This window comes from Eulemur rufifrons, chromosome 17, assembly GCF_041146395.1.
Source record: "Eulemur rufifrons isolate Redbay chromosome 17, OSU_ERuf_1, whole genome shotgun sequence".
In the NCBI taxonomy this organism is placed as follows: Eukaryota; Metazoa; Chordata; class Mammalia; order Primates; family Lemuridae; genus Eulemur; species Eulemur rufifrons.
The window spans coordinates 23,078,971-23,103,542 of NC_090999.1; the positions used below are offsets into that span (position 1 = coordinate 23,078,971).

General features: G+C 39.6%; 2 protein-coding genes across 9 annotated transcripts in view; both read left to right on the plus strand.

The window, feature by feature from the left end:
• RAI14 (retinoic acid induced 14) overlaps positions 1-17,788 on the plus strand; it is a 130,163-nt gene extending 112,375 nt beyond the window's left edge. For 2 of the 8 annotated variants that reach the window (XM_069491925.1, XM_069491924.1), the window contains 10 exons: positions 588-766; positions 989-1,017; positions 2,419-2,505; positions 3,426-3,512; positions 7,055-7,109; positions 8,342-8,481; positions 9,274-10,809; positions 11,985-12,134; positions 15,234-15,299; positions 15,879-17,759. In XM_069491925.1, the coding sequence (XP_069348026.1) occupies positions 588-766; positions 989-1,017; positions 2,419-2,505; positions 3,426-3,512; positions 7,055-7,109; positions 8,342-8,481; positions 9,274-10,809; positions 11,985-12,134; positions 15,234-15,299; positions 15,879-15,956 (2,407 nt within the window). In that variant the 3' untranslated portion in view covers positions 15,957-17,759. Of the gene's footprint in view, positions 1-587; positions 767-988; positions 1,018-2,418; positions 2,506-3,425; positions 3,513-7,054; positions 7,110-8,341; positions 8,482-9,273; positions 10,810-11,984; positions 12,135-15,233; positions 15,300-15,878 lie in introns of all 8 variants that reach the window. The other 6 variants (XM_069491927.1, XM_069491926.1, XM_069491930.1 and 3 more) reach the window with 6 other exon arrangements.
• Positions 17,789-24,008: 6,220 nt separating this feature from the next.
• TTC23L (tetratricopeptide repeat domain 23 like) overlaps positions 24,009-24,572 on the plus strand; it is a 31,170-nt gene continuing 30,606 nt past the window's right edge. The window contains exon 1 of the mRNA XM_069492103.1: positions 24,009-24,076. Coding sequence (XP_069348204.1) covers positions 24,009-24,076 — 68 coding nt within the window. The remainder of the gene's footprint in view (positions 24,077-24,572) is intronic.

Sequence of the window (24,572 nt, forward strand, 5' to 3'; positions counted from 1 at the left end):
CACAGCTATATTTCGGATGATTTGTTATAAAGTGGTTTTAACTTCTTTCCTTTTAAAATTTCTACCTCTTTTGATAATCAAAAATCTGTGTTGACTTAAAAGCAGTTTTTCCCAGACTTCTGTGGGCATCACTGCTGACTAAGTCTGTGAGGAGACTATTAAATATTAAAGTGAATAAGCCATTTCTTGTGACTTTTCATGCAAAATAAAATAAAATAAAAGTAAATATATGGTTGATTTTTAAAAGTGGTCTTAGTATAGGTTCTTTAAAATGCTTGATGTAAAAGAACAAGATTTGTACCAATCATGTTAAATGTCATCATATTATGCCAAGTAGTATAGATTGAAAATTATGTCTCTGTTGTTTGGCTAAATATGGTTTAATGTTTTGATTTAATCTGAAGTTAAAAAAAAAATACCTACTTTCATCTTGAGAGCATTCCACTTCAAATTCCCCATAAGATTAAGTATAGTAAAAGTTTAACTGCAGTTAATCTTCTTTTCCTTGTTTTCAAGACAAATGATTTTCCAGTAAAGAGTTTTCACATTGTGTTAGTACTAATTTTGTTTCTCCTTTTTTTCTTTAGAACTGCTCTCATGCTGGCTTGTGAGATTGGCAGCTCTAACATCGTGGAAGCCTTAATTAAAAAGGGTGCAGACCTAAACCTTGTAGACTCTCTTGGACACAATGCCTTACATTATTCCAAACTCTCAGAAAATGCAGGAATTCAAAGCCTTCTATTATCAAAAATCTCTCAGGATGCTGGTATGTGAAAGAAAATAGCCAATGTTGTTTTAAATTTATCCACTCCATTTTCCCCAAAGAATGAAGGAATTTGTGCCACATGATATATTTTATTATTCTTTTAAACATATCCTTGAAGAAAAATGAAGTGTTAAGTTGCGTGTTTGTATGTTCCCCTTACCCAAAGTGCATGTGAGTCATTATGGTTCTTATAGTTCTTTTTTTTCACTTTTTTCTCTATAGATTTAAAGACCCCAACAAAACCAAAGCAGGTATTTATCTTTGGGGAAGGGTTGTGAGTTTTTTTGTCATTCTGTTTTTTTATCTTTGCTTGTGGGAATTTGAAAATGTTCAGATTAATCCACACTGTGGTCCAGCAGAAAAGTGATCAAAAACTATATTAAAAATACTTAAGCACTGAAATATCTTTGGAATAAATGAATCATTGTTATAAGTTGGTGTTTTCTTAATAATTTACCTTATTTCAGAAGCATGTAACTTTAAACTTGCTACTTATATATTCCTTTTTTTCTGAAATGTACTAATACTTCCTATTGATGTGAAAATGTTACATGTGGTTTAAATTCTGAGACTGAGTAACAATAATTTACATACTTATAATATCACATGGACTACAGACCTACAGCCATGAAAATGTCAGATATTTAATGAAAATAAGGGAATTTAGTTTTTTTCTTTTAGTTAGGGATTTTTTAAAATTTCATCTAGTGTTATACAAAGTAAAAATTGAGAAGTTTGCCCTGTTATTTTGTAGTTTTTCCTAGCAACTATTGTAACTATCTGTTTTTGACAAAGAGATGTATGTTTGGCTATGATATTTATTTATTTATACATCAAGATTCTTGAAGAAATCATAAACAGCAAATACTCAATAATGAATTTATTATGTTCTTACTGTATTACTTATAAGTAACCTTCAGAAATGAGGTTCCCACTTTCCCTCACATTTGCATTCTTTAAAAAAAGGAATGGGGCCTGGCACAGTGGCTCATGCCTGTAATCCCAGCACTCTGGGGGGTCAAAGCAGGGGAATTGCTTGAGGACAGGAATTTGAGAACAGCCTGAGCAAGAGCAAGATCCCATCTCTACAAAAAAATACAAAAATTAGCTGAGTGTGGTGGTGCATGCCTGTAGTCCCAGCTTAGCTACTCAGGAGGTTGATGTAAGAGCATTGCTGGAGTCCAGGAGAGGTTGCTGTGAGCTATGATGAGGCCACTGCACTCTATCTTGGGCAATAGAGCAAGACCCTTTCTCAAAAAAAAAAAAAAAAAAAAAAAGGAATGGAAGTAATGCAGAGGCATGGGAAATACCACTGCTTTTCATAAAGACAGAAAGCTGACTATGAATATATTCTGGTTTCTAAATTATGGTGGACAACTCCTCAACCTCTACTTTCCCAGTTCGCCACAACAACTTAATCTGGTTTTGTCTTATATGCTTTTATTGTCTTGCTATTAAAGCATGGGCTGCTAGAAGAAAACTTGGAGCATGCATATTATTTATTGTTATGATGATAGCAGATTTTAGATCTCGATGGAGTAGGAAATGCACGAACTTTTGAGGTTTTTCTCATTTGTTTGATGAAGCTACTTGCTCAGACTTTACTAACCTAACTAACCCACCTCCATTCTTTGGACTGTGATAACTTTCAGCATGATCAAGTCTCTAAAATAAGCTCAGAAAGAAGTGGAACTCCAAAAAAACGCAAAGCTCCACCACCTCCTATCAGTCCTACCCAGGTAAAAACAAAAGCAAATCAACAATCAACAAACATACAGCAACAAAGCCATAATTTTGTCATTTTATGTTTAGGCCAAAAAAAGGCCCTTAAGTACATATTTAAATTTTTCCGTAGCATTTTTAAATTACAAATTGTGGTAAGGAGATTTTGGTTATTAGTATGGAAATAACGTTGATTCTTATCTATTTTAAAACTGTAGAGTTTAACAGTATCCGTTTTTAAAAAAGCCTCAAGGAATTTCTCAAAATCTTATAACGGAAACTTTTCCCCTAAGATAAGAAAGTCAGTCTATTTTTAGTTCCTCATATTAACAGTTTTAGTAAAGGGTGGAAGAATAAGTAGCTAGTGAGGCAGTTAATTGAAAATGAATTTTAGTTTGTTTCTTATAACACTGCTATAATATATTTACCTTTCTAATTATAGTTAAGGTTGGCTAATATTAAAAGTAGATTTCATTTCTGAGCTTATAGCAATTACTGCATAGAGAATAAAGTTCAGAAATACGTGAAATGTCAAATAAAAACAGGCTGGAGTTTGTTATTAAAAAATTCATAGGCCACAAAGAGAATAATCCATATTCAAATAGTAGAGAGGAATATCTCATCTGAGAAGTAATTTTAAATATATTTTATCATATTTATTAATATTCTTAACCTGCAATAGAAGTTTTATAGATTTTAAAAATCGATTCTAATTAGTGTAGGAGCAAAGTTACTTAGTTATACTTTGCAGACTTTCAAAAAGTATTTGAAGTAACTAAATTTCATTGAAAGTATGTTACCCCTGAGTTAATTGAAGCTAAGAATACTTACTGTAAGATTTAATTGCATCAGTTAAACAAGTTTATTCTTTGGCACTGGAGAAGAAAAGACTTTGAAGATATTTTCTTTATCAGTGGTTTTCATTTTGTTTTTTTAGTTGAGTGATGTGTCTTCCCCAAGATCAATAACTTCAACACCACTTTCAGGAAAGGAATCAGTATTTTTTGCTGAACCACCCTTCAAGGTATTTCCTTTCTGTGTTCAATTTTGTTACTGTAGTTTAAGATATGTGACAGACTTGCTTTAAGTTATACAACACTGGGAAAAATAGAATATACATCTGAATCATTTATTTACAACCTTTGCACTGTGAAAGGTCCTTTCACCTTTGCACTGTGAAAGGACCCCTTGATTATTTTTCCTGGCATGGACCCCGTAAAATAAGAATAGGGTGAATCAATTATATTTACAAATGAATAATTCATTTTCTTCATAAAAAAGTCAAAGTACACTTAGGTGGAATCTAAACAGTTTGAACTCATAGAAGCAGAGAGAATGGTGGATGAAGGGACCGAGGGTTGGAGAGATGTTGGTCAAAAGGTGCAACATTTCAGTTAGATAAGAGGAGTAAGTTCAAGAGATCCATTAGAAATTTTTAAAAAGAGACAAAGATTGGAACTTATTTGATAACCAATCTTTTTTTTTTTTTTTTTTTTTGAGGCAGAGTCTTGCTCTGTTGTTTGGGCTGGAGTGCAATGGCGTCATCATAGCTCACTGCAGCCTCAAACTCCTGGGGTCAAGCAATTCTCCTGCCTCATCCTCTCTAGCAACTGGGACTACAGGCGTGTGCCACCACATCTGGCTAATTTTTTAATTTTTTGTTAGAGACGGGGTCTCGCTATTGCTCAGGCTGGTTTCAAACTCCTGGCCTCAAGCAATCCTCCTTCCTCAGCCTCCCAAAGTGCTAGGATTACAGGTGTGAGCCACCATGCTGGGCTGATAACCAGTCTTCATACCAAATTGAGTTGATATAATACCAACCAAAGAGATAGAAACTTTTGTTATTCTCCAATTTTTTACTGAAAAGTATTTGTATATTTTTAATTAAACATTTTCCTGACTATAAAAGTAAACATGTATTTATTTTAGAAAATCCATTAGATCTTATTCCACTTGATTCTGTAAATTTGTGGTTGGAAAGTATTTTAAGGAAGTGGGAGGATATTTCTATTCAATATTTGTTTACCTGACAATTACTGGGAAATTGTACTTAGGAGAAAGTAAACTTGTTAAAATGAAATTTCAATTGTATATGTACTTTTCCTCCTCTAAGAATTACTAAAGATGTTCTCTTTTAATTTGGACGCATATTGATCTGAAAAAGATTCTATCAATCTGGCATTTCCCTCACTTTATACTTTAGTAATAAACTCTTAAAATTAATTCCCATACAAGACAGGGCAAAGAAGTTATGCTTTTAGAATTAGTGCACTAATATCTTCTAATATGACTATGGCTCAAAGGAATCAATACATTCCAAAGAATAATATCACAAATCATGATTTTCAGGAGTAAAGTATAAAAAAACTGTCATTTCTGAACAAACAAAAAACAAGGTAAAAAGCGACCTGTTTACAATGGCCAAAGTTTAAAAAGACTAAAAATACTAAGTGTTAGGATGTGGAAGAAATAGAACTTTCATATTCTGTTGATGGGAATGTAAAATTATACCACTACTTTGGAAAACTGGAAGTTTCTTTAAAAGTTAAACTTATACCTAATATATGATCCAGCCATCCACTCATAGGTGTTTACCCAAGAGAAATGAAAATATATATCTACACAATATCTTATGCACAGATGTTTATAGCAGTTTTATTCGCAACATCCCCAAATTGGAAATAATCCAAATGTCTATCAACAAGTGAATGGATAAAGATGAGATATATTCATATAATGGAATATATTACTCATCAATAAAAAGGAATGAACTGCAGTTTAGCTACATCCTAGGTAAATCTGAAAAATCATCATTCTGGGTGAAAGAAGCCAGTCACAAAAATTTGTACCGTATGACATTCCTTTTATAGAAATTCTACAAAAAAAAGAAGTCATGGTTGCCTGGGAATAGAGTGGACAGGATTGGTTGTGATGAGGCATGAGAAAACTTTTAGGGGTAATGGAAATTTTCTGTATCTTGTTTAGTGGTCGTTCCATGGGTAGACATCTGTCAAAACCTCCTCAAGGCAGGGCGTGGTGGCTCATACCTGTAATGCCAGCTCTTTGGGAGGCCAAGGTGGGAAGATTGCTTGAGGCCAGGAGTTTGAAACCAGTCATGAATAATTAGCTCAATGAGGTGGTACATGCCAGTAGTCCCAACTACAGGCTGAGGCCAGAGGATCTCTTGAGCCCAAGGTTTTGAGATTGTAGTGAGTTATGATCATACCTCTGTACTCCAGCCTTGGTAACAGAGTGAGTTCCTTTCTCAAAAAAAGAAAAAAACAAAAAAAGAAAGAAAAACCCTCCTAAAGTTGTAAACTTTAAATGGATATTATTTATTATGCCTTATGTAGTTGAGAACATAAAAATAGTACATATTTTTATAGGTGAAAGGACTGCTTTGTGTAAAGATAAGTACTTGCCAAAAATAAGCCACTTTATTTTTAGAATTTGGGCTTTTATGGAGGTTCTTTTGCCGAAAAATTCTACCTGTCATCATTGTCTGTGGCTCATCTAGATGAAACAGTAATTTCTGGCAAGTCACTGCAATGTTTTGAAATGAGAATGTGGCTTTGAAGTTCTAAGAATTTTTGCAGTATATTAACAGAGAGATATTCAGGGACAAAGGATTAGAGGAAATCTTTCAGGAATCAATTGCCAATCTAAGAACGTATGAATTTTTATTCCCATATAAAATTATCTTCCCTGTCAAGTCTTGTTTATTACCATTTCTCTTAGAAAGATTAATAATAACATTAATATCAGATAATTTATAAAATGATAAAGCTAAAAAATCTGCTTTAAAATATTTTAATTAATGTATAACATAGATAGATAGAACTTCTATTTGCCTTCATTATGAAAATAGTGATATAGCCTAGTAAATTATGATATAGCCTAGTAAGTTAGCTGTTACATAGTTTTAAATATATTTATATTTGCACTCATTAAATGAAATTTCTGTTTTTTGTTTTTTTTTTTTTTTTTGAGACAGAGTCTCACTCTGTTGCCCAGGCTAGAGTGAGTGCCGTGGCGTCAGCCTAGCTCACAGCAACCTCAAACTCCTGGGCTCAAGCGATCCTCCTGCCTCAGCCTCCCGAGTAGCTGGGACTACAGGCATGCGCCACCATGCCCGGCTAATTTTTTCTATATATATTTTTAGCTGTCCATATAATTCTTTCTATTTTTAGTAGAGATGGGGTCTCGCTCTTGCTCAGGCTGGTCTCGAACTCCTGAGCTCAAACGATCCGCCCACCTCGGCCTCCCAGAGAGCTAGGATTACAGGCGTGAGCCACCGCGCCCGGCCTAAATGAAATTTCTGAAAAATGTTTTGAGACTATACCCCTCTGTAGGTTCTAATGTTTTGGAAATTTTACCTTAGTAGATAATTGTCACTTTTATTCACTTATATCTAAAATATCTTATTTCCTTGAGATCTTCTAGCTGTTTTTCTAGTAGGTTAACACTGACCCTGCTCTGTGTAAACTCAAGGAGGAAAATCTGCTTAAATTAAATCTTTTGTACATTTAGGAATATTCTTTTAAGTCACTTTTTGTGTTTGAACAGGCCGAGATCAGTTCTATACGAGAAAACAAGGACAGACTAAGTGACAGTACTACAGGTAAGATAAGGAAGCATCTGTTCTTGTTCCTTTGACCAAACTTTGCTTCATACTCATTTAAGGAATGCAGAGGCCAAGCCAGGGTACTCTGTGTAGGGTGGTCGAGACCCGGCCTCCGTCACGGAGCTGCCAGTAATGCACTGGCAGACTCTCTCTGTACTTCAGGGGGCCTTAACCTGGCTTTTAAAGAGTCTCTGAGTTTAGATGTGAAAAATACACCTCTGTTTTCATTTGTCCCTAACTAAATATTAGCATTTCCCTCAATTATGAATATAGCCAATAAAATCCAGTGGTATTAGCAGATCAGTGACTTTGTCACCAAGAGAATTCCTATTACCTTACTGCTATTGCAGATATCTTGAAATATCGTTTGCAATACCTTTACTGAAAATTGTGGCACCTATTAGACCTGCTGCTAGATCTTGTTATTTGGTGGGTTATAAAATAAGCTCTTAAATCACTGTAGCCTGTATATTTTATGCATTTAAAACATTATTTTGAGATGAGTTCCATAGGCTTCAGGCTGTCTGCTAACTGTACTTGTTGCAGCCGAGCAGCAAGTTACTTCATGAAGGGAGAACCAACCATGTACCTTCACAGCTGTCCTAGTTGCCCTTTGGATTTTAAGTAGACATATGCAAAGACAGAAGACAGAGTGTTAATGAAATCATATGCAATCATATTGTCTTCACCAAGATGGGTTTAGTTCATTCTGTCTTTGAAGAGTGCCTCCTAAGAGTTTATGTTTTGGGAAGATTAGTCTGACATTGTCGTGTAGGCTACATTTTTACTGGGGAGAGGAGAGAGGCAGAAATTTGTCAGGAAGCCGTTTGCAGTTTCCAAGTAAGGTGCAAAAGTCTAAACTAGAGTAACGGTGGTAGGGATAAGAGATAAACCAGATTCCAGAGATATTTCTAAAAGGATTCGTAGAACTGGGACTTATGAGGCACGAGGAAGAACCAGAAGCAACCAAGATATGACACTTAAGTGAATGGAAAATGTATGACCAAATTCATCGGTTTTCAGAATCAACATATAGACACATGTATCTAGTATTATGCTAGGAATACCACAGTAAGGAAACCCTAGTACCTGAAAATTGCAGTTTGTCTGTCCAGCTGCGGGAGAAGGGTTTCACGGCCGGGACCAGGAAGAAGAACTGGATTAGGCTAGAATTTGAGTTTGTTAGAAGTTAAGGAAATAACAGCTGAATTTTTCTTATATTATTTTAGATTGCCTTTCTCTTTTCCAAGGTGCTGACAGCTTATTGGATATAAGTTCTGAAGCTGACCAACAAGATCTTCTTGCCCTATTGCAAGCAAAAGTTGCTTCCCTTACCTTACATAATAAGGAATTACAAGATAAATTACAAGTAGGTAAATAGATTGCTACCACAGCCTATTCTGTAGAGTCAAGCTATTGTTTTTTCAGGAGTAGTCAGATGTATTTTGTTCTAAATATCTACATTAGTTTCTTCTTGTTTCTAAATGTAGTTATCTTTAAGCATATTATAGTTTCATATCATTTGTTTCTTGAAAGTGTTATTCATTAACCCTATTTTTATAAATTAGTAAATTGTATATAATTAATATACATGATACATATGATATGACAGTTATATATATTTTTATAAAATGTAGATGTATAAATAAAATAGACACTGTGTAAATAAAATTTATATATAAATATATACATAGAATTATATATGACAGTTTTATGTATGTATAAAATTTTATATATGCATCAAAATTTTATATTTTAAATTACATATATAATATTAGTTATTCATTTAGTAAAATTGATCATTTGGCAGATTTTAGAACTTGATAAGAAGTATCTATACTATGCTCATTGCCCCTCTTGGCAAGTAGAATGGTATTAAAAACAAAGGAAAAACTTGAATGAGAGGTTTTACAGACAAAACAATTCCGGTGTTTTGAAAGTGACACAAATCATCTGTCCTAATAGAGTACAGAGTAAGTTTTGTGTCATTAGTCCGACTCTCACATCCCAGGACATGTTTTTTTGTGGCACGGAAGTTACACATGCGAAATGGTCATCCTGCTCCTCCCATACTTGACTTTCGGATTTGTTCCTCTCACTCCAGTTGCCTGTTCACTTAACCACACCTTTGGTGCCATTTAATTCTTGCTTTCTTTCCTAGGCCAAGTCACCCAAGGAGGCAGAAGCAGACCTAAGCTTTGACTCTTACCATTCCACCCAAACCGACTTGGCCCCGTCCCTGGGCAAACCTGGTGAAGCCTCTCCCCCAGATGCCAAATCATCTCCCTCTGTCTTAACACATTCCTTAGGTAAATCCACTATTGACAGTGACGTCAGAATTCAGCAACTACAGGAGATTTTGCAAGACTTGCAGAAGAGATTAGAGAGTTCTGAAGCAGAAAGGAAACAGCTACAGGCTGAACTCCAGTCCCGAAGGACAGAACTGGTGTGCTTAAACAACACAGAGATGTCAGAGAACGGCTCTGACCTCAGCCAGAAACTTAAGGAAACCCAGAGCAAGTACGAGGAGGCCATGAAAGAAGTCCTTAGTGTGCAGAAGCAGATGAAACTGGGTCTCGTCTCGCCTGAGAGCGTGGATAGTTACTCACATCTCCGTGAGCTGAGGGTCTCTGAGGAGGAAATAGATGTGCTAAAGCAGGATCTGCAGAAGGCATTAGAAGAAAGTGAAAGAAATAAAGAGAAAGTGAGAAAGTTAGAGGAAAAACTTACAGAGAGGGAGAAAGATACCGTGATGAAGCCACCTGCAGAAGAATATGAGGAAATGAAAAGTTCATACTGCTCTGTTATTGAGAATATGAATAAGGAGAAAGCATTTTTGTTTGAGAAATACCAAGAAGCCCAAGAAGAAATCATGAAATTAAAGGACACACTAAAAAGTCAGGTGACACAGGAAGCCAGTGATGAAGCTGGGGACATGAAAGAGGCCATGAATAGGATGATAGATGAACTCAATAAACAGGTGAGCGAGCTGTCACAGCTGTACAAAGAAGCCCAGGCTGAGCTGGAGGATTACAGGAAGAGGAAATCTTTAGAGGACGTAACCACCGAATATATCCATAAGGCAGAGCATGAAAAATTGATGCAAGTGACAAACGTGTCCAGGGCTAAAGCAGAAGATGCACTGTCTGAAATGAAGTCTCAGTATTCAAAAGTGTTGAATGAGTTGACCCAGCTAAAACAACTGGTCGATGCACAGAAAGAGAACTCTGTCTCTATCACAGAACATTTGCAAGTGATAACCACGCTGCGGACTACCGCGAAAGAGATGGAAGAAAAAATAAGCAGTCTTAAAGAGCGTCTTGCAAGCAAGGAACTGGAAGTGGCAAAGCTGGAGAAACAACTCCTAGAAGAGAAAGCTGCTATGACAGACGCGATGGTACCCAGGGCTTCCTATGAAAAGCTCCGGGCATCCCTAGAGAGTGAAGTGAGTGTGTTGGCATTGAAATTAAAGGATTCAGTAAAAGAGAAAGAAAAGGTCCATTCAGAGGTTGCCCAGATTAGAAGTGAGGTCTCACAAGTAAAAAGAGAAAAGGAAAATATTCAGACTCTCTTGAAATCCAAAGAGCAAGAAATAAATGAACTTCTGCAAAAATTCCAGCAAGCTCAGGAAGAACTTGCAGAAATGAAAAGATATTCTGAGAGCTCTTCTAAAGTGGAGGAGGATAAAGATAAAAAGGTTGGTGTAATTCTATTGCTGTTGGGTTTCTAGCAATAAGTCCTCAGCCTTTCGACCTTTTCTGTATTAAACATTTATAGTATTTGTTGGCACCAACCTGTTGTGAATGCTCAGAAGCTCTGCATGTGACTATATCTGTCCCCACAATCACATTGAGCAGAATTTGTTAGATAATTATATTTTTTAAAAAATTGATCTTCTGCCACTTCTCCTTACACTAAAGCATTTTCACATACTTGGTACATACTTGTCCTTTAAAAATCATTTTACAGAAGCTCTGCTGCCAGTGTCAGGGATCAGCAGTGAATCTGCAAACTGAAAGTGTTTATGGTCCATCTCAAACTTCAACTCCTCTTTCTGAATCCAGAACAGAGTCTGCTATCATACGGAAACTCAGACTCTGAGGCTTAATGCTGCTTCCCTAAACTCCACGAGTGTCCTCACCTCCCCCAAGTCAGTATAAAACTACCCTCCCTGGCCCGCATTCCCAAAGGTATACAGGAGGGGGTGCAGAACGTAGGGGCAGGCAATTGGAGACGGCCCTGGATGTGGCCAGAAGAAGGAGGGAAGCGAAGGAAAGTTCAGGATGGTTTCCTGTGTCAGAGGTTCTGAATGGCATTCATTAGAGCGCTATTTATCTTTATTCTTTTGTAATGAATGTTTCAAAAAGAGTTTGAAAAGCCTACAAGGGGGTGGGGAGTTAGGGAGTGGTGGGGCGAGGTGGGGGGTTGTGTTCACTTTCAAGCAAGGTGTCCAGAGATATCAGGCTTCCTAAGACTTATTCCTGATTGCCCATGTCAGCAATACTGGACAAGACATAGCCGTCTCCAAATAAAGAATGCCTGAAATCCTATTTCTGATTTCTTTTATTCAACTACACTCCTTTTAAGGGTAAAAGAAGGAAATCAACATCACAGCTTTAGTTTCCCTCATGCACCAAAACACAATATGTAATTCAGGGGCCTTTAATAGGACATAATGAGAGGGCTTTGTTGGTTTGCCTGATTCTGTTATCTGTTTCATTTTATGAGTTTTCTTTTAAAAATGAAAGAATTATTCCAAAGTCTCAGGTCCCAGAGGCCAAAAGAGATGACTGTGTTCAAGGCTTAGAAATATCTAACATTTTGCTTCCGTAGACATTACTGCCTATTGACACAGTTTTCCTTTGTCGCTAGATAAATGAGATGTCGAAGGAAGTCATCAAATTGAAGGAGGCCCTGAACAGCCTGTCGCAGCTCTCCTACTCAACAAGCTCGTCCAAAAGACAGAGTCAGCAGCTGGAAGCGCTGCAGCAGCAGGTCAAGCAGCTCCAGCACCAGCTGGCCGTGAGTGGGCGCATTTCCGCTGCCTGGTTTGGGGTGGAGGGCGGGGCAGGTCACATACAACTCAGATGTCAGGGCATGTTGGCGTGAGAAAAAGATTCCCAGCCAAAGGAATGTTGTACTTCAGTGAGCAATTGACTGGAGACTTCTTCAGTGAGGGCAAAAGAGGGGACTGCTGGTGGAACCCCCAGTCAGTCTGCAACAAGGTGGGTTAGACGCGTAACCAGGAAGAGAGGAACTGCTTGTGCACTCATCCACTGACTTTCCGCCCCTTCTCCTTTGTCTGCAACAGGCGTTCCCCACCTCTGGGAGTGGCAAGAGCTTTTTCTTACTAGGGGCCAGGATCTACATGTATGAAGCTGCTTCTTGGTCCCTCTGCATATTTCACCCAGGAAAACCCTTTAATATCTGAATTGGTTTCCTGGGGCTGTTATAACAAATCACCACAAACTTGGTTTAAAACAACATGGATTTATTATCTTATGGTTCTGGAGATCAGAAGTCTGAAATCAAGTTCACTGGACTAATGTCAAGGTGTGGGCAGGGCTGGTTCTTTCTCCATGTTCTAGGGGAGAATCCATATCCTTGCCTTTTCCAGCTTCTAGAGGCCACCTGCGTTCCCCTGACTCATGGCTTCCCCTCCTCCTTCTTCAGAGCACATCACTTCACCTGCTGCATCTGTTTTCCCATTTCCGTTTTCTGCCTTTGACTTTCAGGACTCCCTCTTATAAGGACCCTTGTGATTCCATTAAAAGCTCACCTAGATAATCCACAATAATCTTTCTTTCCATCTCAAAATCCTTAATTACGTCTACAAGATCCCTTTTGTCATACAATGTACATTCAGAAGTTCTAGGGATTAGGATGTGGACATCTTTGGAGAGCCATTATTTGCCCTCCAGTGATATCTGTTAAGGTTTTAGCTATCATAGGTACATTACAGTTTCCACGTGAAGTCAAGGGTTAGTCAGTCCTGGACTGTCTGTGGCTTCCATATACAAACAACATGGATTTGATGATTTCTCCAGTATAGACTGAACACTAGTAAATTCAGTGTCTGCACTCCTTACTCTGGCTGCCACAAAGCACAATACTGGCTTTTTGGAGTTAACAACTCTCGCAGTGGTGGAATCGGGAAAAGAAGATGCTCCTTACTGTGTTCTACAGGTCATTCTTCTCCTGGTAAAATGGCTATTACTTATAAAGTGCTAATGATTTATGTAGTAATTCTTATACTTACTCAGCATGTGTTTGTTGAGTTCGTATTAACATATCAGTATTTAACACGGTGCCCATGGTATAAAAGTAAGACATAATCCCTGCCCTGCATACTGTGGGCATCTATAGGAAATGTTTCTGCCCAATCTGGTGAGTCATGAAAAGCTTTCTACAGGAGGTGATGTTTATGCTGAGTCTAGAAGGGATGAGTGAGAACTTTTCCTTACTCAGCGAGGACTGAGATGTGGCACTAACTGGCCCTTGGTAACTTTGGGGAGAGCTACTCCAGCAGAGTGGGGGGGTAGAATCTGGACTGCAGTAGGCTGGCTGCTAGAGAAGTGAGTGAGTAGGTGGGGATCTGGTGGGGCTGAAGAAGCACAGCAGAGGGTGGGGGAAGCCTAAATCAGGTTTGCTGGAAAGATAGGAGATGGTGGTCGGAAGGTGGGATGCTTTCAGTGGAGATTTCAGAGGCGGTAATGAGGGGGGCAGGGCTGTGACCATGGCTGAAAGGAAGAGGAGCAAGTCATCAAAGCTGAGATCAGAGAGTGGAGAGGCCCAGGTGTTAAATGGGTCATGCACGCAGAAATATTATAGGCAACCAAATGATGACAGAAGCAGGGATGGAAAAGAAGACAGTTATCAGAAGATAAAGTCATAAGTAATCAAGGGGGTGGTTAGCTGAAAGGTGGGGAGGGAACAATACAAAGAGAGGGACCAAGTGTACTTTTGTATGACATGAACTTCAAAGGACTGAGGTTTCAAAGGTTGTCCTTTAATCAGAAGGATACTCATATTCTGACACTGAGAGAAAGGAAGGGACAATAGGTGTTGATGGACTTTTGTAGATTTTTAAAGTAATCTGTATATGATAGTCTCAATTTTCACGATGAAATAGAAGGAAAGGCTTGTAGAAGAGTTCAGAGCTAAGATCCTTGAAACAGCTTGAGGTCAGGAGTTCGGGACCAGTCTGTGCAATGGCGAGAGCTCATCTATACAAAAGTAGAGAGATTAGCCAAGTGTGGCATATGCTTATAGTTGCAGCTACTTGGGAGGCTGAAGGATTGCTTGAACCCAGGAGTTTGAGGTTACAGTGAATATGATGATGCCACTGCACTCTAGCCTGGGCAACAGGGTGAGACCCTGTCTCAAAAAAAAATAAATAAATAATATATATATATATATACACACATATATATATATCTTTGAAACAGTCACTGAGAGGATTGGAGTAATAGTTCAACAAGGAGAAATAAAAGCGTGAACAACTATACTGAAGAACCATTTGCAATTCTTGTTTGCTTTCTCTGTACACTGATAGCTGAGTAAAATTGAGCTCCCTGGGAATTATACAACACTGGTCATATAGTGAGTAATCCATAATTCCCTTAGAGGGAATATACTTTTAAAATTAAATTAATACACATTTGGTCATTATAGAAAAGTTGGAAAAATACAGAAAACTCTAAAAAGTTCCTATAAATTGAAATTGCCCATAATTCAACAATTCTGAGATAATCACTTTTTGCATCTGCTATATTTCCTTGCAGTATTTACTTTGAGTGAATATGTCTGTATTTGCATAAGTACATGTACATATATTTCTAAAACAAACTTGAGATTATAAGAACTCATTTTTACATGAGTTTTTTCTAGAGTTGATATACCAAGATGAAGTAGGTAGATTTTTTTTTCTCTAAGAATATTGACAAGTATTCAGAAACATACAAGCCAATGAGCCCACAGTAATTTTACAAGCTTCATATGCTAGCATATAGTGGAGAGTATCACTTGGGTAGCATTTGATTACAACTTTCTCATAGCTTTTTGTTTCTGTTCTTTAAAGATCTCCCAAGCTCATTAATAATTCAAATTTTCTCTTTCTAGGAATGCAAGAAACAACACCAGGAGGTCATATCAGTTTACAGAATGCATCTTCTGTACGCTGTGCAGGTAGGGTAATGCCCCTGAACGTTTCTGGACATCCTAAAGAAATGTGGCAGCACATGTTGCCAAAACTCATTAAACTAGTAGAACAAACAAAAATTCGAGGAGAATCCTTTTTACTGGAAAGCCTGAAAATGCCTTTTGCTTTGCTTTGGATTTTGTGTCCAGAGCCTTGTGCTCTGTTTACCGGGAGCAGCCTCACCATTCATTGAGAAATGAAGGGCCATGTGGCTGCTGTTGGCTATCGAGAGGACCGTGCTTTTCCTTTCCAGGCATGCCGATGTTCTCAGAGCCGTCAGCACTGCCTTACCTTGGTTATTGTTGGTGCTCTGGCTCGCTCAGCTCACATTTGTAACTGAGACCCCACATGGCCTTGGCTAAGGGTTTTGGTAGACAGCTGGGGTCTCATCCTCTCATTGAGTCAGTTCCTCATAGAAATGTGGGACCTGATAGGGCTTATGTTCTTCTGAAAGATGGGGGAGTAAGCCACGGGCTTCCTGCCAGCCAGCCATCTCATTCCTCAGAGGAGAAAGTGCCATGACTTCATTTAGGTTCTCACGGTTATCTTTTGTTTGAATTTCATAGGGCCAGATGGATGAAGATGTCCAGAAAGTACTGAAGCAAATCCTTACCATGTGTAAAAACCAGTCTCAAAAGAAGTAAAGTGGATTCCTTGGCAGGATACTACCCCCTTGTTGTCCATCTTTGTGTTAGATCCAGAGTTGTTGGCAAACACTGCCATTGTTCTCATTTGTGGTATGCACTGTGGCCTAGCATAGCTTCTTCCCTTTCCGGAGTTTTCTGAGGACCTGTCCCAGGAGAAGACTGCCTTCCTCAGAACTACTTAGACTTCAAACCAGCAGAGGTGAAAGTCCCTGTGAACCCTTCAGGTTCTAGGGCTGGGATCAGCCACATCCACAGGTCTGGTCCTGATGTGGCAGGAGGACACCCTCCGTGGTACCTGACCAGCTGAGTTGAGTGGCTCCATCACCCCTGAGTGATATGCTGAAGTCTCCACACAGTGAATGCTGCTTCCGTTCCTTCACTCGGGCCGTGCCAGTCAGCATAGGAGAGCTCTTTTTGCCTTGGGCTTCCAATCCCGAAAGCATGATTTACTTTCTGACCAAATTAGTATGGCACTAGTTATGAAGCACATGCTTAAGACCCTTTATCATGGTATCCTGTGGATTTAAGAACTCCAGTTCCATCTTTTTCCTTCATCTGCCTTATATATCTCATCACCCTGCTTATCAACCGCATACTTTGATGAGCACTATTAACTAAAACATGAAGTTTAAAAACAAAAGCAAATTGTCCTTAAAAGCTTTTTTAATTAAATCGTTGACATATTGCAAATTTTCTATGCAAACTTGCCTCCTGCTGTTATCCGTGAAGCTCAGGAAATCCAAACATTTGTGTTTCAACAAGGGACAGTAAACTGTGTGTTTACAGCCAAAAGAAATGCCTCATAGTTCCTAACCTCAATTTTTTTAAAGTGTTTTTTTCTCTATAATATTTTTATTGGCTCTTAAAGATGTTTTCTTATCTAAACCCCTAAATAAGTAAAATTACATTAGATTATATTAACAAAATATTTTTTAGGTAACCACGCTTAAGACTTTTTAAAAATATAACTTTTTCCTCAAGTTTTCAGCTATAGCAAAAAGTAGTTAGGTATTCCAGACTTAATATGAGCTGCCACCAGTACCCCTAGGACTTTCTGCCATTGTGTCTTCAAAACTGTAGTGCATTTCTGAATACAGTAAATCTTCTTTTTACCCGTTGAATATTTTTGAATGTCCTGACTCTACCAGCACCCATAAATGATCTCTGAAAGGACTGTTAGTACCAATAAATTTTTCGACTTTGAAACTAAAGTCGATATGGTAATATGGTGCATAGTTCTTGGGGGGAAATATTTCTGTTCACTTTACTTTCAGGTTAAAAATGTTCCTAACTTGCTTGCAACTTCCCTTATGGCATTGATCTTGTCGAGGGAGATAAACAGTCTATAGAATTCTCCAAAGTATTTAACTAAAAATGTAGGGCCTGCTCTGACAGGGCCCACATACTGCAGGGCTGTCTGGGCTCAGGGGGCGCTTGGCTGTACTGGATGTTATGTTAATCTGTATTGGATGAGGACCAATGACAGCAAAGTAAAAATGGCTTTAAAGCTTGGTGTTACTTAAGTTGTTTAATTGTAGTTAAGCAATTTCAAAAATGCTCCAAAGAAATGTGAAAGGACTTTTTGTCACAGTACTTAAGAAAATACAAAACAACCCCCCTCCGGCCCCCGCACAGAAATGCTGCAGAGTATAAAACTTGAGACATTTTGTAGGATGCCTGACAAAGTGTAGCCTTTTATCTTGTTTCAGGATGCATATTTATTACAAGTACTCTGGTTAAATATTGAAAACTCATATGCTGTAGTTTAGGATTTTGTCTTTGTAATTTACAGAAGTTATTGCAGAAAAATAAACTTGTTTCATTTTGCATCTCTGGTGTTTTGGTGTACTCATAAGCACATCTGTGTGGCTTCTGAAGATCAGTTCCATAGCATTTCATTTGATGGTTTTTATTACTATATCCTGCGTTATGCTCAAACGATGCAAGTTGTCCACACTGTGTCATACAAAGTCTCAGCTCAGTTTTATTTCCCAGCCCTTGAGTTCACCCTGAGCTCTGCCCCAAGTATCAGCCACTTTGGGGCAGTTGCATCACAGTCCTTTAATTCAGAATTGCCTTTCATTTGATCTGTAGTCTTTTTAACTGTTTGGAAGCCTCCACTGGACTTTTTTCTCTCTTCCTTCTTTTTTTCCTTTTTTAAGGAAAAGGAAAGTACAAACAGAGAGAAGAATATATTTGAATTTTTTTTTAACTATCTCATTATAAGGATAATTCACTCCTGGTAAAACTCTTGTTAGATGAATTCTTACAGGTTAAAATCTTAATTAAAATACCAAATGACCCTGAAATAGGTATGATTACTTAAGGAGTTAGCATTATTTTTCATAATACAACATAACAAGGCCATTTGCCTTCACTCATATGATTCTGCCACCTCTACTTCAGTTCTCATTCCTTCATACTATACACTGAAACTTTTGATTTCAAACAAAGCATGTGTGTGATACTCAATGTTTACTTAATTGAAACTTTAATGCCCTCTCCTGCCCCCCCAAAAAGAACTAAAGAAATCAATGAAAATAATGCAAATGGTATATGAGATGAGGTTATTATTATTTTAAATTATCAAGTGCATGCACCATGAGAAGAGAATATATTTCAAAAGGGGCCAAACAACTCAGAACGTGACTTTATGGGAGTGCTAATCTGGGGAGGAAATTCAGATAAACCCAAACCAGTCTTCTTAGATGGAAAGAAATGCCTCATAAACCAAAATTGGGGTATGAAAAGAAACCCTCATATCTCAGTGATTAGATACCATGCCATGACTGTAGGTCAAGTGAAATAAACAAAAAATAAATCTCTCTCTTATTCCCAATACCTAGTTCACCTCCCCAGAAGCAACAGCAATTAAGTATGTTGGGTGACCTGAGGCATTCTATACATACATGTAGGTATGTATTTTACTTTCCCCATTACATATGTTGGCGATTGTTCTCTGTCAGCACACACATCTCGTTCTTTTTAACTGCTGAATAATATTTCACAGTATGATTGTGCTATATTTTAGTACTTCCTCATTGATGGACATTTTATCTGCTTCCAATATTTTGTAGCTACAAAAATGATGCAATGACTGTCCTACATATAAATGTCATTACATACATATGTGAGGATTCTTTGGAAAATTTTCAAATTGCCCATTTTCACATTAGCTTTCATCATGATATGATACAGAGCAAAAAAAGAGTAGAATATTGTACATATCATCACTGAGTGAGAAAGAATGGACTGTTATGTTGGTTGACTAAGAGTCATCAATTTGTTTTCCTTACATAAACTTTGTTAAGACACTCCAAAGCCTTCAATAATTAAACCCACCCATCTTAAGATAAACACATGATATACTGTGTGGGGAAAATGATCCCAGCACATGTTGAAGCACAGCGTTTTGCAGCGTGGTATAACTGGAATGTTGGGTGTTGACAGCAGCAGAAACACTGTCCAGCAAAAACTGGGGTTGGCGGGGAGGCGGGGGGGGGGGGGGGGGGGGGGGTGCGGGCGGGGCGGGGCAGCTGACGTTTTTTGAGCAAACTTAAAAGGCAGACTGCAAGACAAAGAGTGAACTGGAAAAGGCAACATACCAAGGAACAAGGGCACTCACAAGAGTAGTAATTTCTGTTCACCAGCTCAGGGCAGAGACCTGTCAGGCCTTATGGAGCAGTGTGTGGCATATCTGAGACACAAAAAAACAAGAGCTCAACTCTGATGGTCACCATAAGTGGGCCATAGGAGCTGGCTGAGGGAACAGAGTAAAGTCTCAAAAGGTGGAGGTGAGTAGGAGGGAAGAAATGAGATATTTCTCCATATTTATTACAAACCAGGCCCTAAAATGGGAAGAACCGGCATATTCAAGAACCACGACTGGATGTACCAGATTATAAAATGAGAGTGTGTAGGGCAGAGATAGATGCAGGACACAGTCAAATGATGTAAGCGTCTAACAGCCAGGAGAAGAGATGGGTAGTAAGGGCTCCTTATGTGTCACCTCTGGGTATTTTTAAAACCATGCATTTAAGTCATGTGAAACACACTGACGGGCAGAATAAGTCCTCCCAAAGGCATCCGTGTCCTAATCCCCAGACCCTGTGAATATGGTAGATGTGAATCTAACCTGTGGATAATTACATGACAAGAGAATTGAGGAATTAGGATTGCAGATAAAATTAAGATTGCTAATCAGCTGACCTCAAAATCAGATTATTCTGGTTTATCTAGGTGGGCCCAATGTAACAAGAGGGGGCCCTTGAAGATGAAAAAAGAGGTCACAAATGAAGGAATGCAGGCCAGCTCTAGAAGCCAGAAAGGGTAAGAAAACAGATTTTCCCTTAGAGTTCTCAGAAGGAACCACCTTTGTAGACATATTGTCTTTAACCCAGTGATACCCATTTTAGACTTCTGACCAGAATTATATAATAATAAATTTGTGGTGACTTGTTACAATAGGAAACTGATACAGGGAGGCTAGAATCTCTCACTAAGATTCTCACTAAGTTCCCAAAGATGATTCATCATCTATTAAATGTTGTTGAACATTGATGATGTGCCAAGCACTCATGCTGAAGGCTCAATGGTGATAACAGCTCATGCTCACAAGGAGCTCATAGCTGATCAAACGGGGCCTGTCACCTAGCGAGTAGTCTATATTAGATGGATGGATTGCCTATAAGGCCCTCTATGACCAGATGCCCTGTTACTTTAACTGACCCCATCTCCTGTCTCTCCTCATTCTTATTGCCCTTTTGCTATTCCTTGACCCTGTTAAAGTTGCTCCTGCCTCAGCACCTTTGCATTTGCTGTAAACATCTTAGGATGTTCTCCTAGATATTTGCATGATTTGCTCCCTCATTTCCTTGAGGTCTCTGCTCAATGCCATCTTCTCAGAGAGGCCCTCCTTAACTATGTAAGATAGCACACCCCTCTCCACATGACTACATCACTTTCTAGGCTTTATTTTTCCGGATATCATTTATCACTTCCTTCTAAGGTGACTCACCTGACGTGATTGAGTCCTGAAATCCAGCCCACCCTCTGTTCCCAAAGCTGTACTCTTCAGGGACCTGAGTCTGGAGGAAGAGGCTATTTCTGAATTCACACAGCATTGATGCCTATTCCCTAAGCTATGTGCCTTTTTCTACCTTGTAGAGACACCATATTGTTTGTTAGAAGTTCTATGTTTTCCTACACTTAGTAGAATATAAATTCCAGGAGAGCAAAATCTTTGTCTATTTGTTCACCTTTGCTTCCCTAATGCTTAGAACATTATCTGGCACACTGTATGTATTCAATAGATATTTTTGTCTGTGTGGATGGATGGATAGATGTATAGACAGTGTGAGACACTTGCAAATAAACAGAAACTTGCCAATACAGCGTGGTGAGAGTCATGATGAGATTTTGGACAGGATACTATTGGAGCTCAGAAATAAGGCATGTAACCCTATCTTGAGAGGCCATACAATGTGTTCCAAGAGTAAGTTTATTTGCATTTCCTTTTTGTTAAATTTCACAGTTCCTGGGGTTGGAATAGTTTGGAGATAATCATATTTGATTTGGGGTTGTAAGAGTGTAGGAGTACCCTCTACACATGCTTCCTCTATGCGATTTCTGCAATAGCAATACTTGCCTCTTCTACATCAAAATCAAGGGAGGTAATGTGAATGAACGTTGTAAAAGCACTATCCACCCAGATTAGTGGCATTCCATTCTGGTGTTAATGAACACACCTAAAAACACATATATTACAATAAAAGTTTGCATTTGGGGGAAAGGGTTAAGATGGCAATGGAAGAAAAAGTATCACAGAAGTTTGGAACTTTAAGAGTCTTCAAACGTCTTTTAGTTCACCCAGACAAACAGTTTATTCTTTAAGAATAGGGTGATGACTTAACTCTTGCTTGGCATGGCCTCTTGTTTTTAATTTGGTATCTTGCCACAGAGTCCGTTTCATCAGTCTTATGAGATCTATTTCAACATTAATTAATGCCGGTCAATTGTGTCTAAATCACAAAAGGAAGAGGGCAGAGGTGTGTCTGACCTCCCATAAGATCAGGAACTCAGTTTTTAAGATTTCTCCGGGGTTCCCTTGGTTTAAGAGGGGGGTATGTTCAGGAGTTTAATGACGGGTATAAGAATGTATGGGTGTATAATTTAGGGCTATGTGCCAAATGTACCCTCCTCCCTCGAAAATATTCTCTGAACTGCTAACCATTAGCAGATCTAGTGGTCCACTTTTACCCTACCCAGTTCCTGCAATCCACTTTCCTAATCATGCCTAGCTCCAATCTTGCAGGGAGAGGAAACACAAGAGGGTGCCAGCACCGTCAACAGCTATATCTGCGCCTTTCCCCTGGGGTCCAGAGAACCAGCACTCCCGAGGACCTGCGGGGGTGTTAGGTGCCGGCCGGAAAGTGTGGGTGCGGGGGGGGGGATCGGTGGCCTGGGCTGCCGCTGAACACGGCCCGCGTACGTGGCAGCTTTAAGCAGGTAGGGTCGTGGAGCCCGGCACTCTCGTCCTCCCACGGGATTTCTCTTCTCTTCCTGCGTCTGCATCTCCGACGAGGAAGGTCCTCTGAGATACAACACTAGTGGACGACTCAGCGCGGCAGAGCGAAGTCTGGGCACGAGCCCGAGGTCGCAGGCGTCAGGCCCGCGGGGACCAGAAAGCGGAGGGTGCGGTGGGAACCACCGCTGGCCCTCAGGTCGGGATGCCCCGGGCCGGAAGTGCCCCGCGTCGCCATGGCTACCTGTGTTCCCCGCGGGCCCGCGGCTTTCCGTTCCCATGGCAACCGTACAGTCTCTCGGGTCGGAACCGGGGCTCCGGACGCCCAGGGCTGACCTCGCAGGCCGTCTAGCTTCAGCGAGGCGCCGTTGTGGTCCCGGGACCGAGATCAGCTGGGGCCGGGACGCCGTCGCTGCGCGAGGAAGCCGCGCTGCCTGGCTGAGGGAGCGGGGAAGGCTAGTTCCGGGGCGCGGCTTCTGAGCCCTCGCCGGGTAGGCCCCGGGCTCGCCCGGCAGCGGCCCCGGCTGGCGGCGCCGGCCGGAACCGCGGGGGCGGGCGCACAGCCGCGGGGAGGTAGCCGCGGGGGCTCTGCACGGAGCCAGGCATGTGGCCTCGGGTTTACCAAGTTATCATGCAACAACAGCAGGAAAGGAGGAAGCGCTTTGTGCTTGAGAGAGGGGCCACGTCTGGTATTCAGCGCCGTAGGGAATGTCACAGGAACGGGGTTCAGGGGTTTGAGCGGTCAGAACCGCTTACTCTGGCCATACTTGTGAATGTAGAGATTGGAAAGAGAAGTCAGTGAATCTTCCTTTCTGATTTTCGGATAGATGTTCTGGATCCTGGGTCAGAGAAAGCTACTCAGGGCTCAGTGGGAATGAGTGACATTCTTGCAGGTTTGTGTTAATGTTGAGTGAATAACTGCATTCCATTTGGATTTGATTTAGGTGACAGGTGATAGCCTTGAGAGTTGAATTTCACAAATACTGTAATTATAAATCTCATTTTTCGCTATGAGTCCCAAACCATTTCCCTGATCGGCTGATAGCAGCAACCAAAATAGACATGAGTTTTAGCTCCTTTACTAGAACCACCTACTAAATAGTGAAATGGCCCGAGGGATAGGGAGGAAAATTAACCAATACACTGGCTGCACTTCATTTATTACTGAAAGCTGGTTGCTTTGTTTGGATCCATCTTTCCCTCAGAGCTGCAAAAACAATATCTGAGTTGAGTAGGTGACCATAGTTTTGATGATCCAGGAGATGTAAATGTGCTGGTTTTGAGAGGTAAATAAGTCCAGGGAGAAGTAACATGGAATGGAAATTAGGGGAAAGAAATTTAACTTAGACATTTAATTTGGCAAATGTCCACACACGAGTATGCATCGTCCATTTGTGGATTTAGGATGGGTTATATATTTGAGCAGTTTCAGTTTAATGTTAATAGTATCCAAGAGAGGGAAAACAGAATAAACTAAGCCTTTTCTCCCAAAGCTGACCTCACATGTGATTCTTGGTAGGAAGAAGATGCAAGCCAGCCCGATTCGTATCCCAACTGTTAGCAATGACATCGACTGGGACTTCTGCTTCCATCTGTAAGTACCACAGAACTCTGACATTATACTTATTGGCCTGAAACTCTGACTTTACACTTACTGGGCCCTCTTGCTTAAGGCAAACCTGGGCGAGAAGCTTTGCGTGCACATTATACAGAGGAGAAGGCTGAGCTTCCATAATGTGTTTTAATAATGATTCTCCTATAATGTCTATTGTATGTACAGCCTGTACAAGATGGAAGATATTTTTTTCCCTAACTTAAGAAAATTGTTAAGTTTTTAAAAATAGAGGTTAGTTATAACAAAATTGGTAAAGTCATAGAGAATTAACCATAACTAAGTTAATGAATAAATTAAGTTTTATGAAATAAAGTAGCTAGGCAGGATGGCTCACACCTGTAAGCCCAGCACTTTGGGAGGCCCAGGTGGGAGGATCACTTGAGGCCAACAGTTCAAGACCAGTCTGGCCAATATAGCAAGATCTTGTCTCTGCCAAAAAAAAAAAAAAAAAAAAGAGCCCATGAGTAAATAAAAC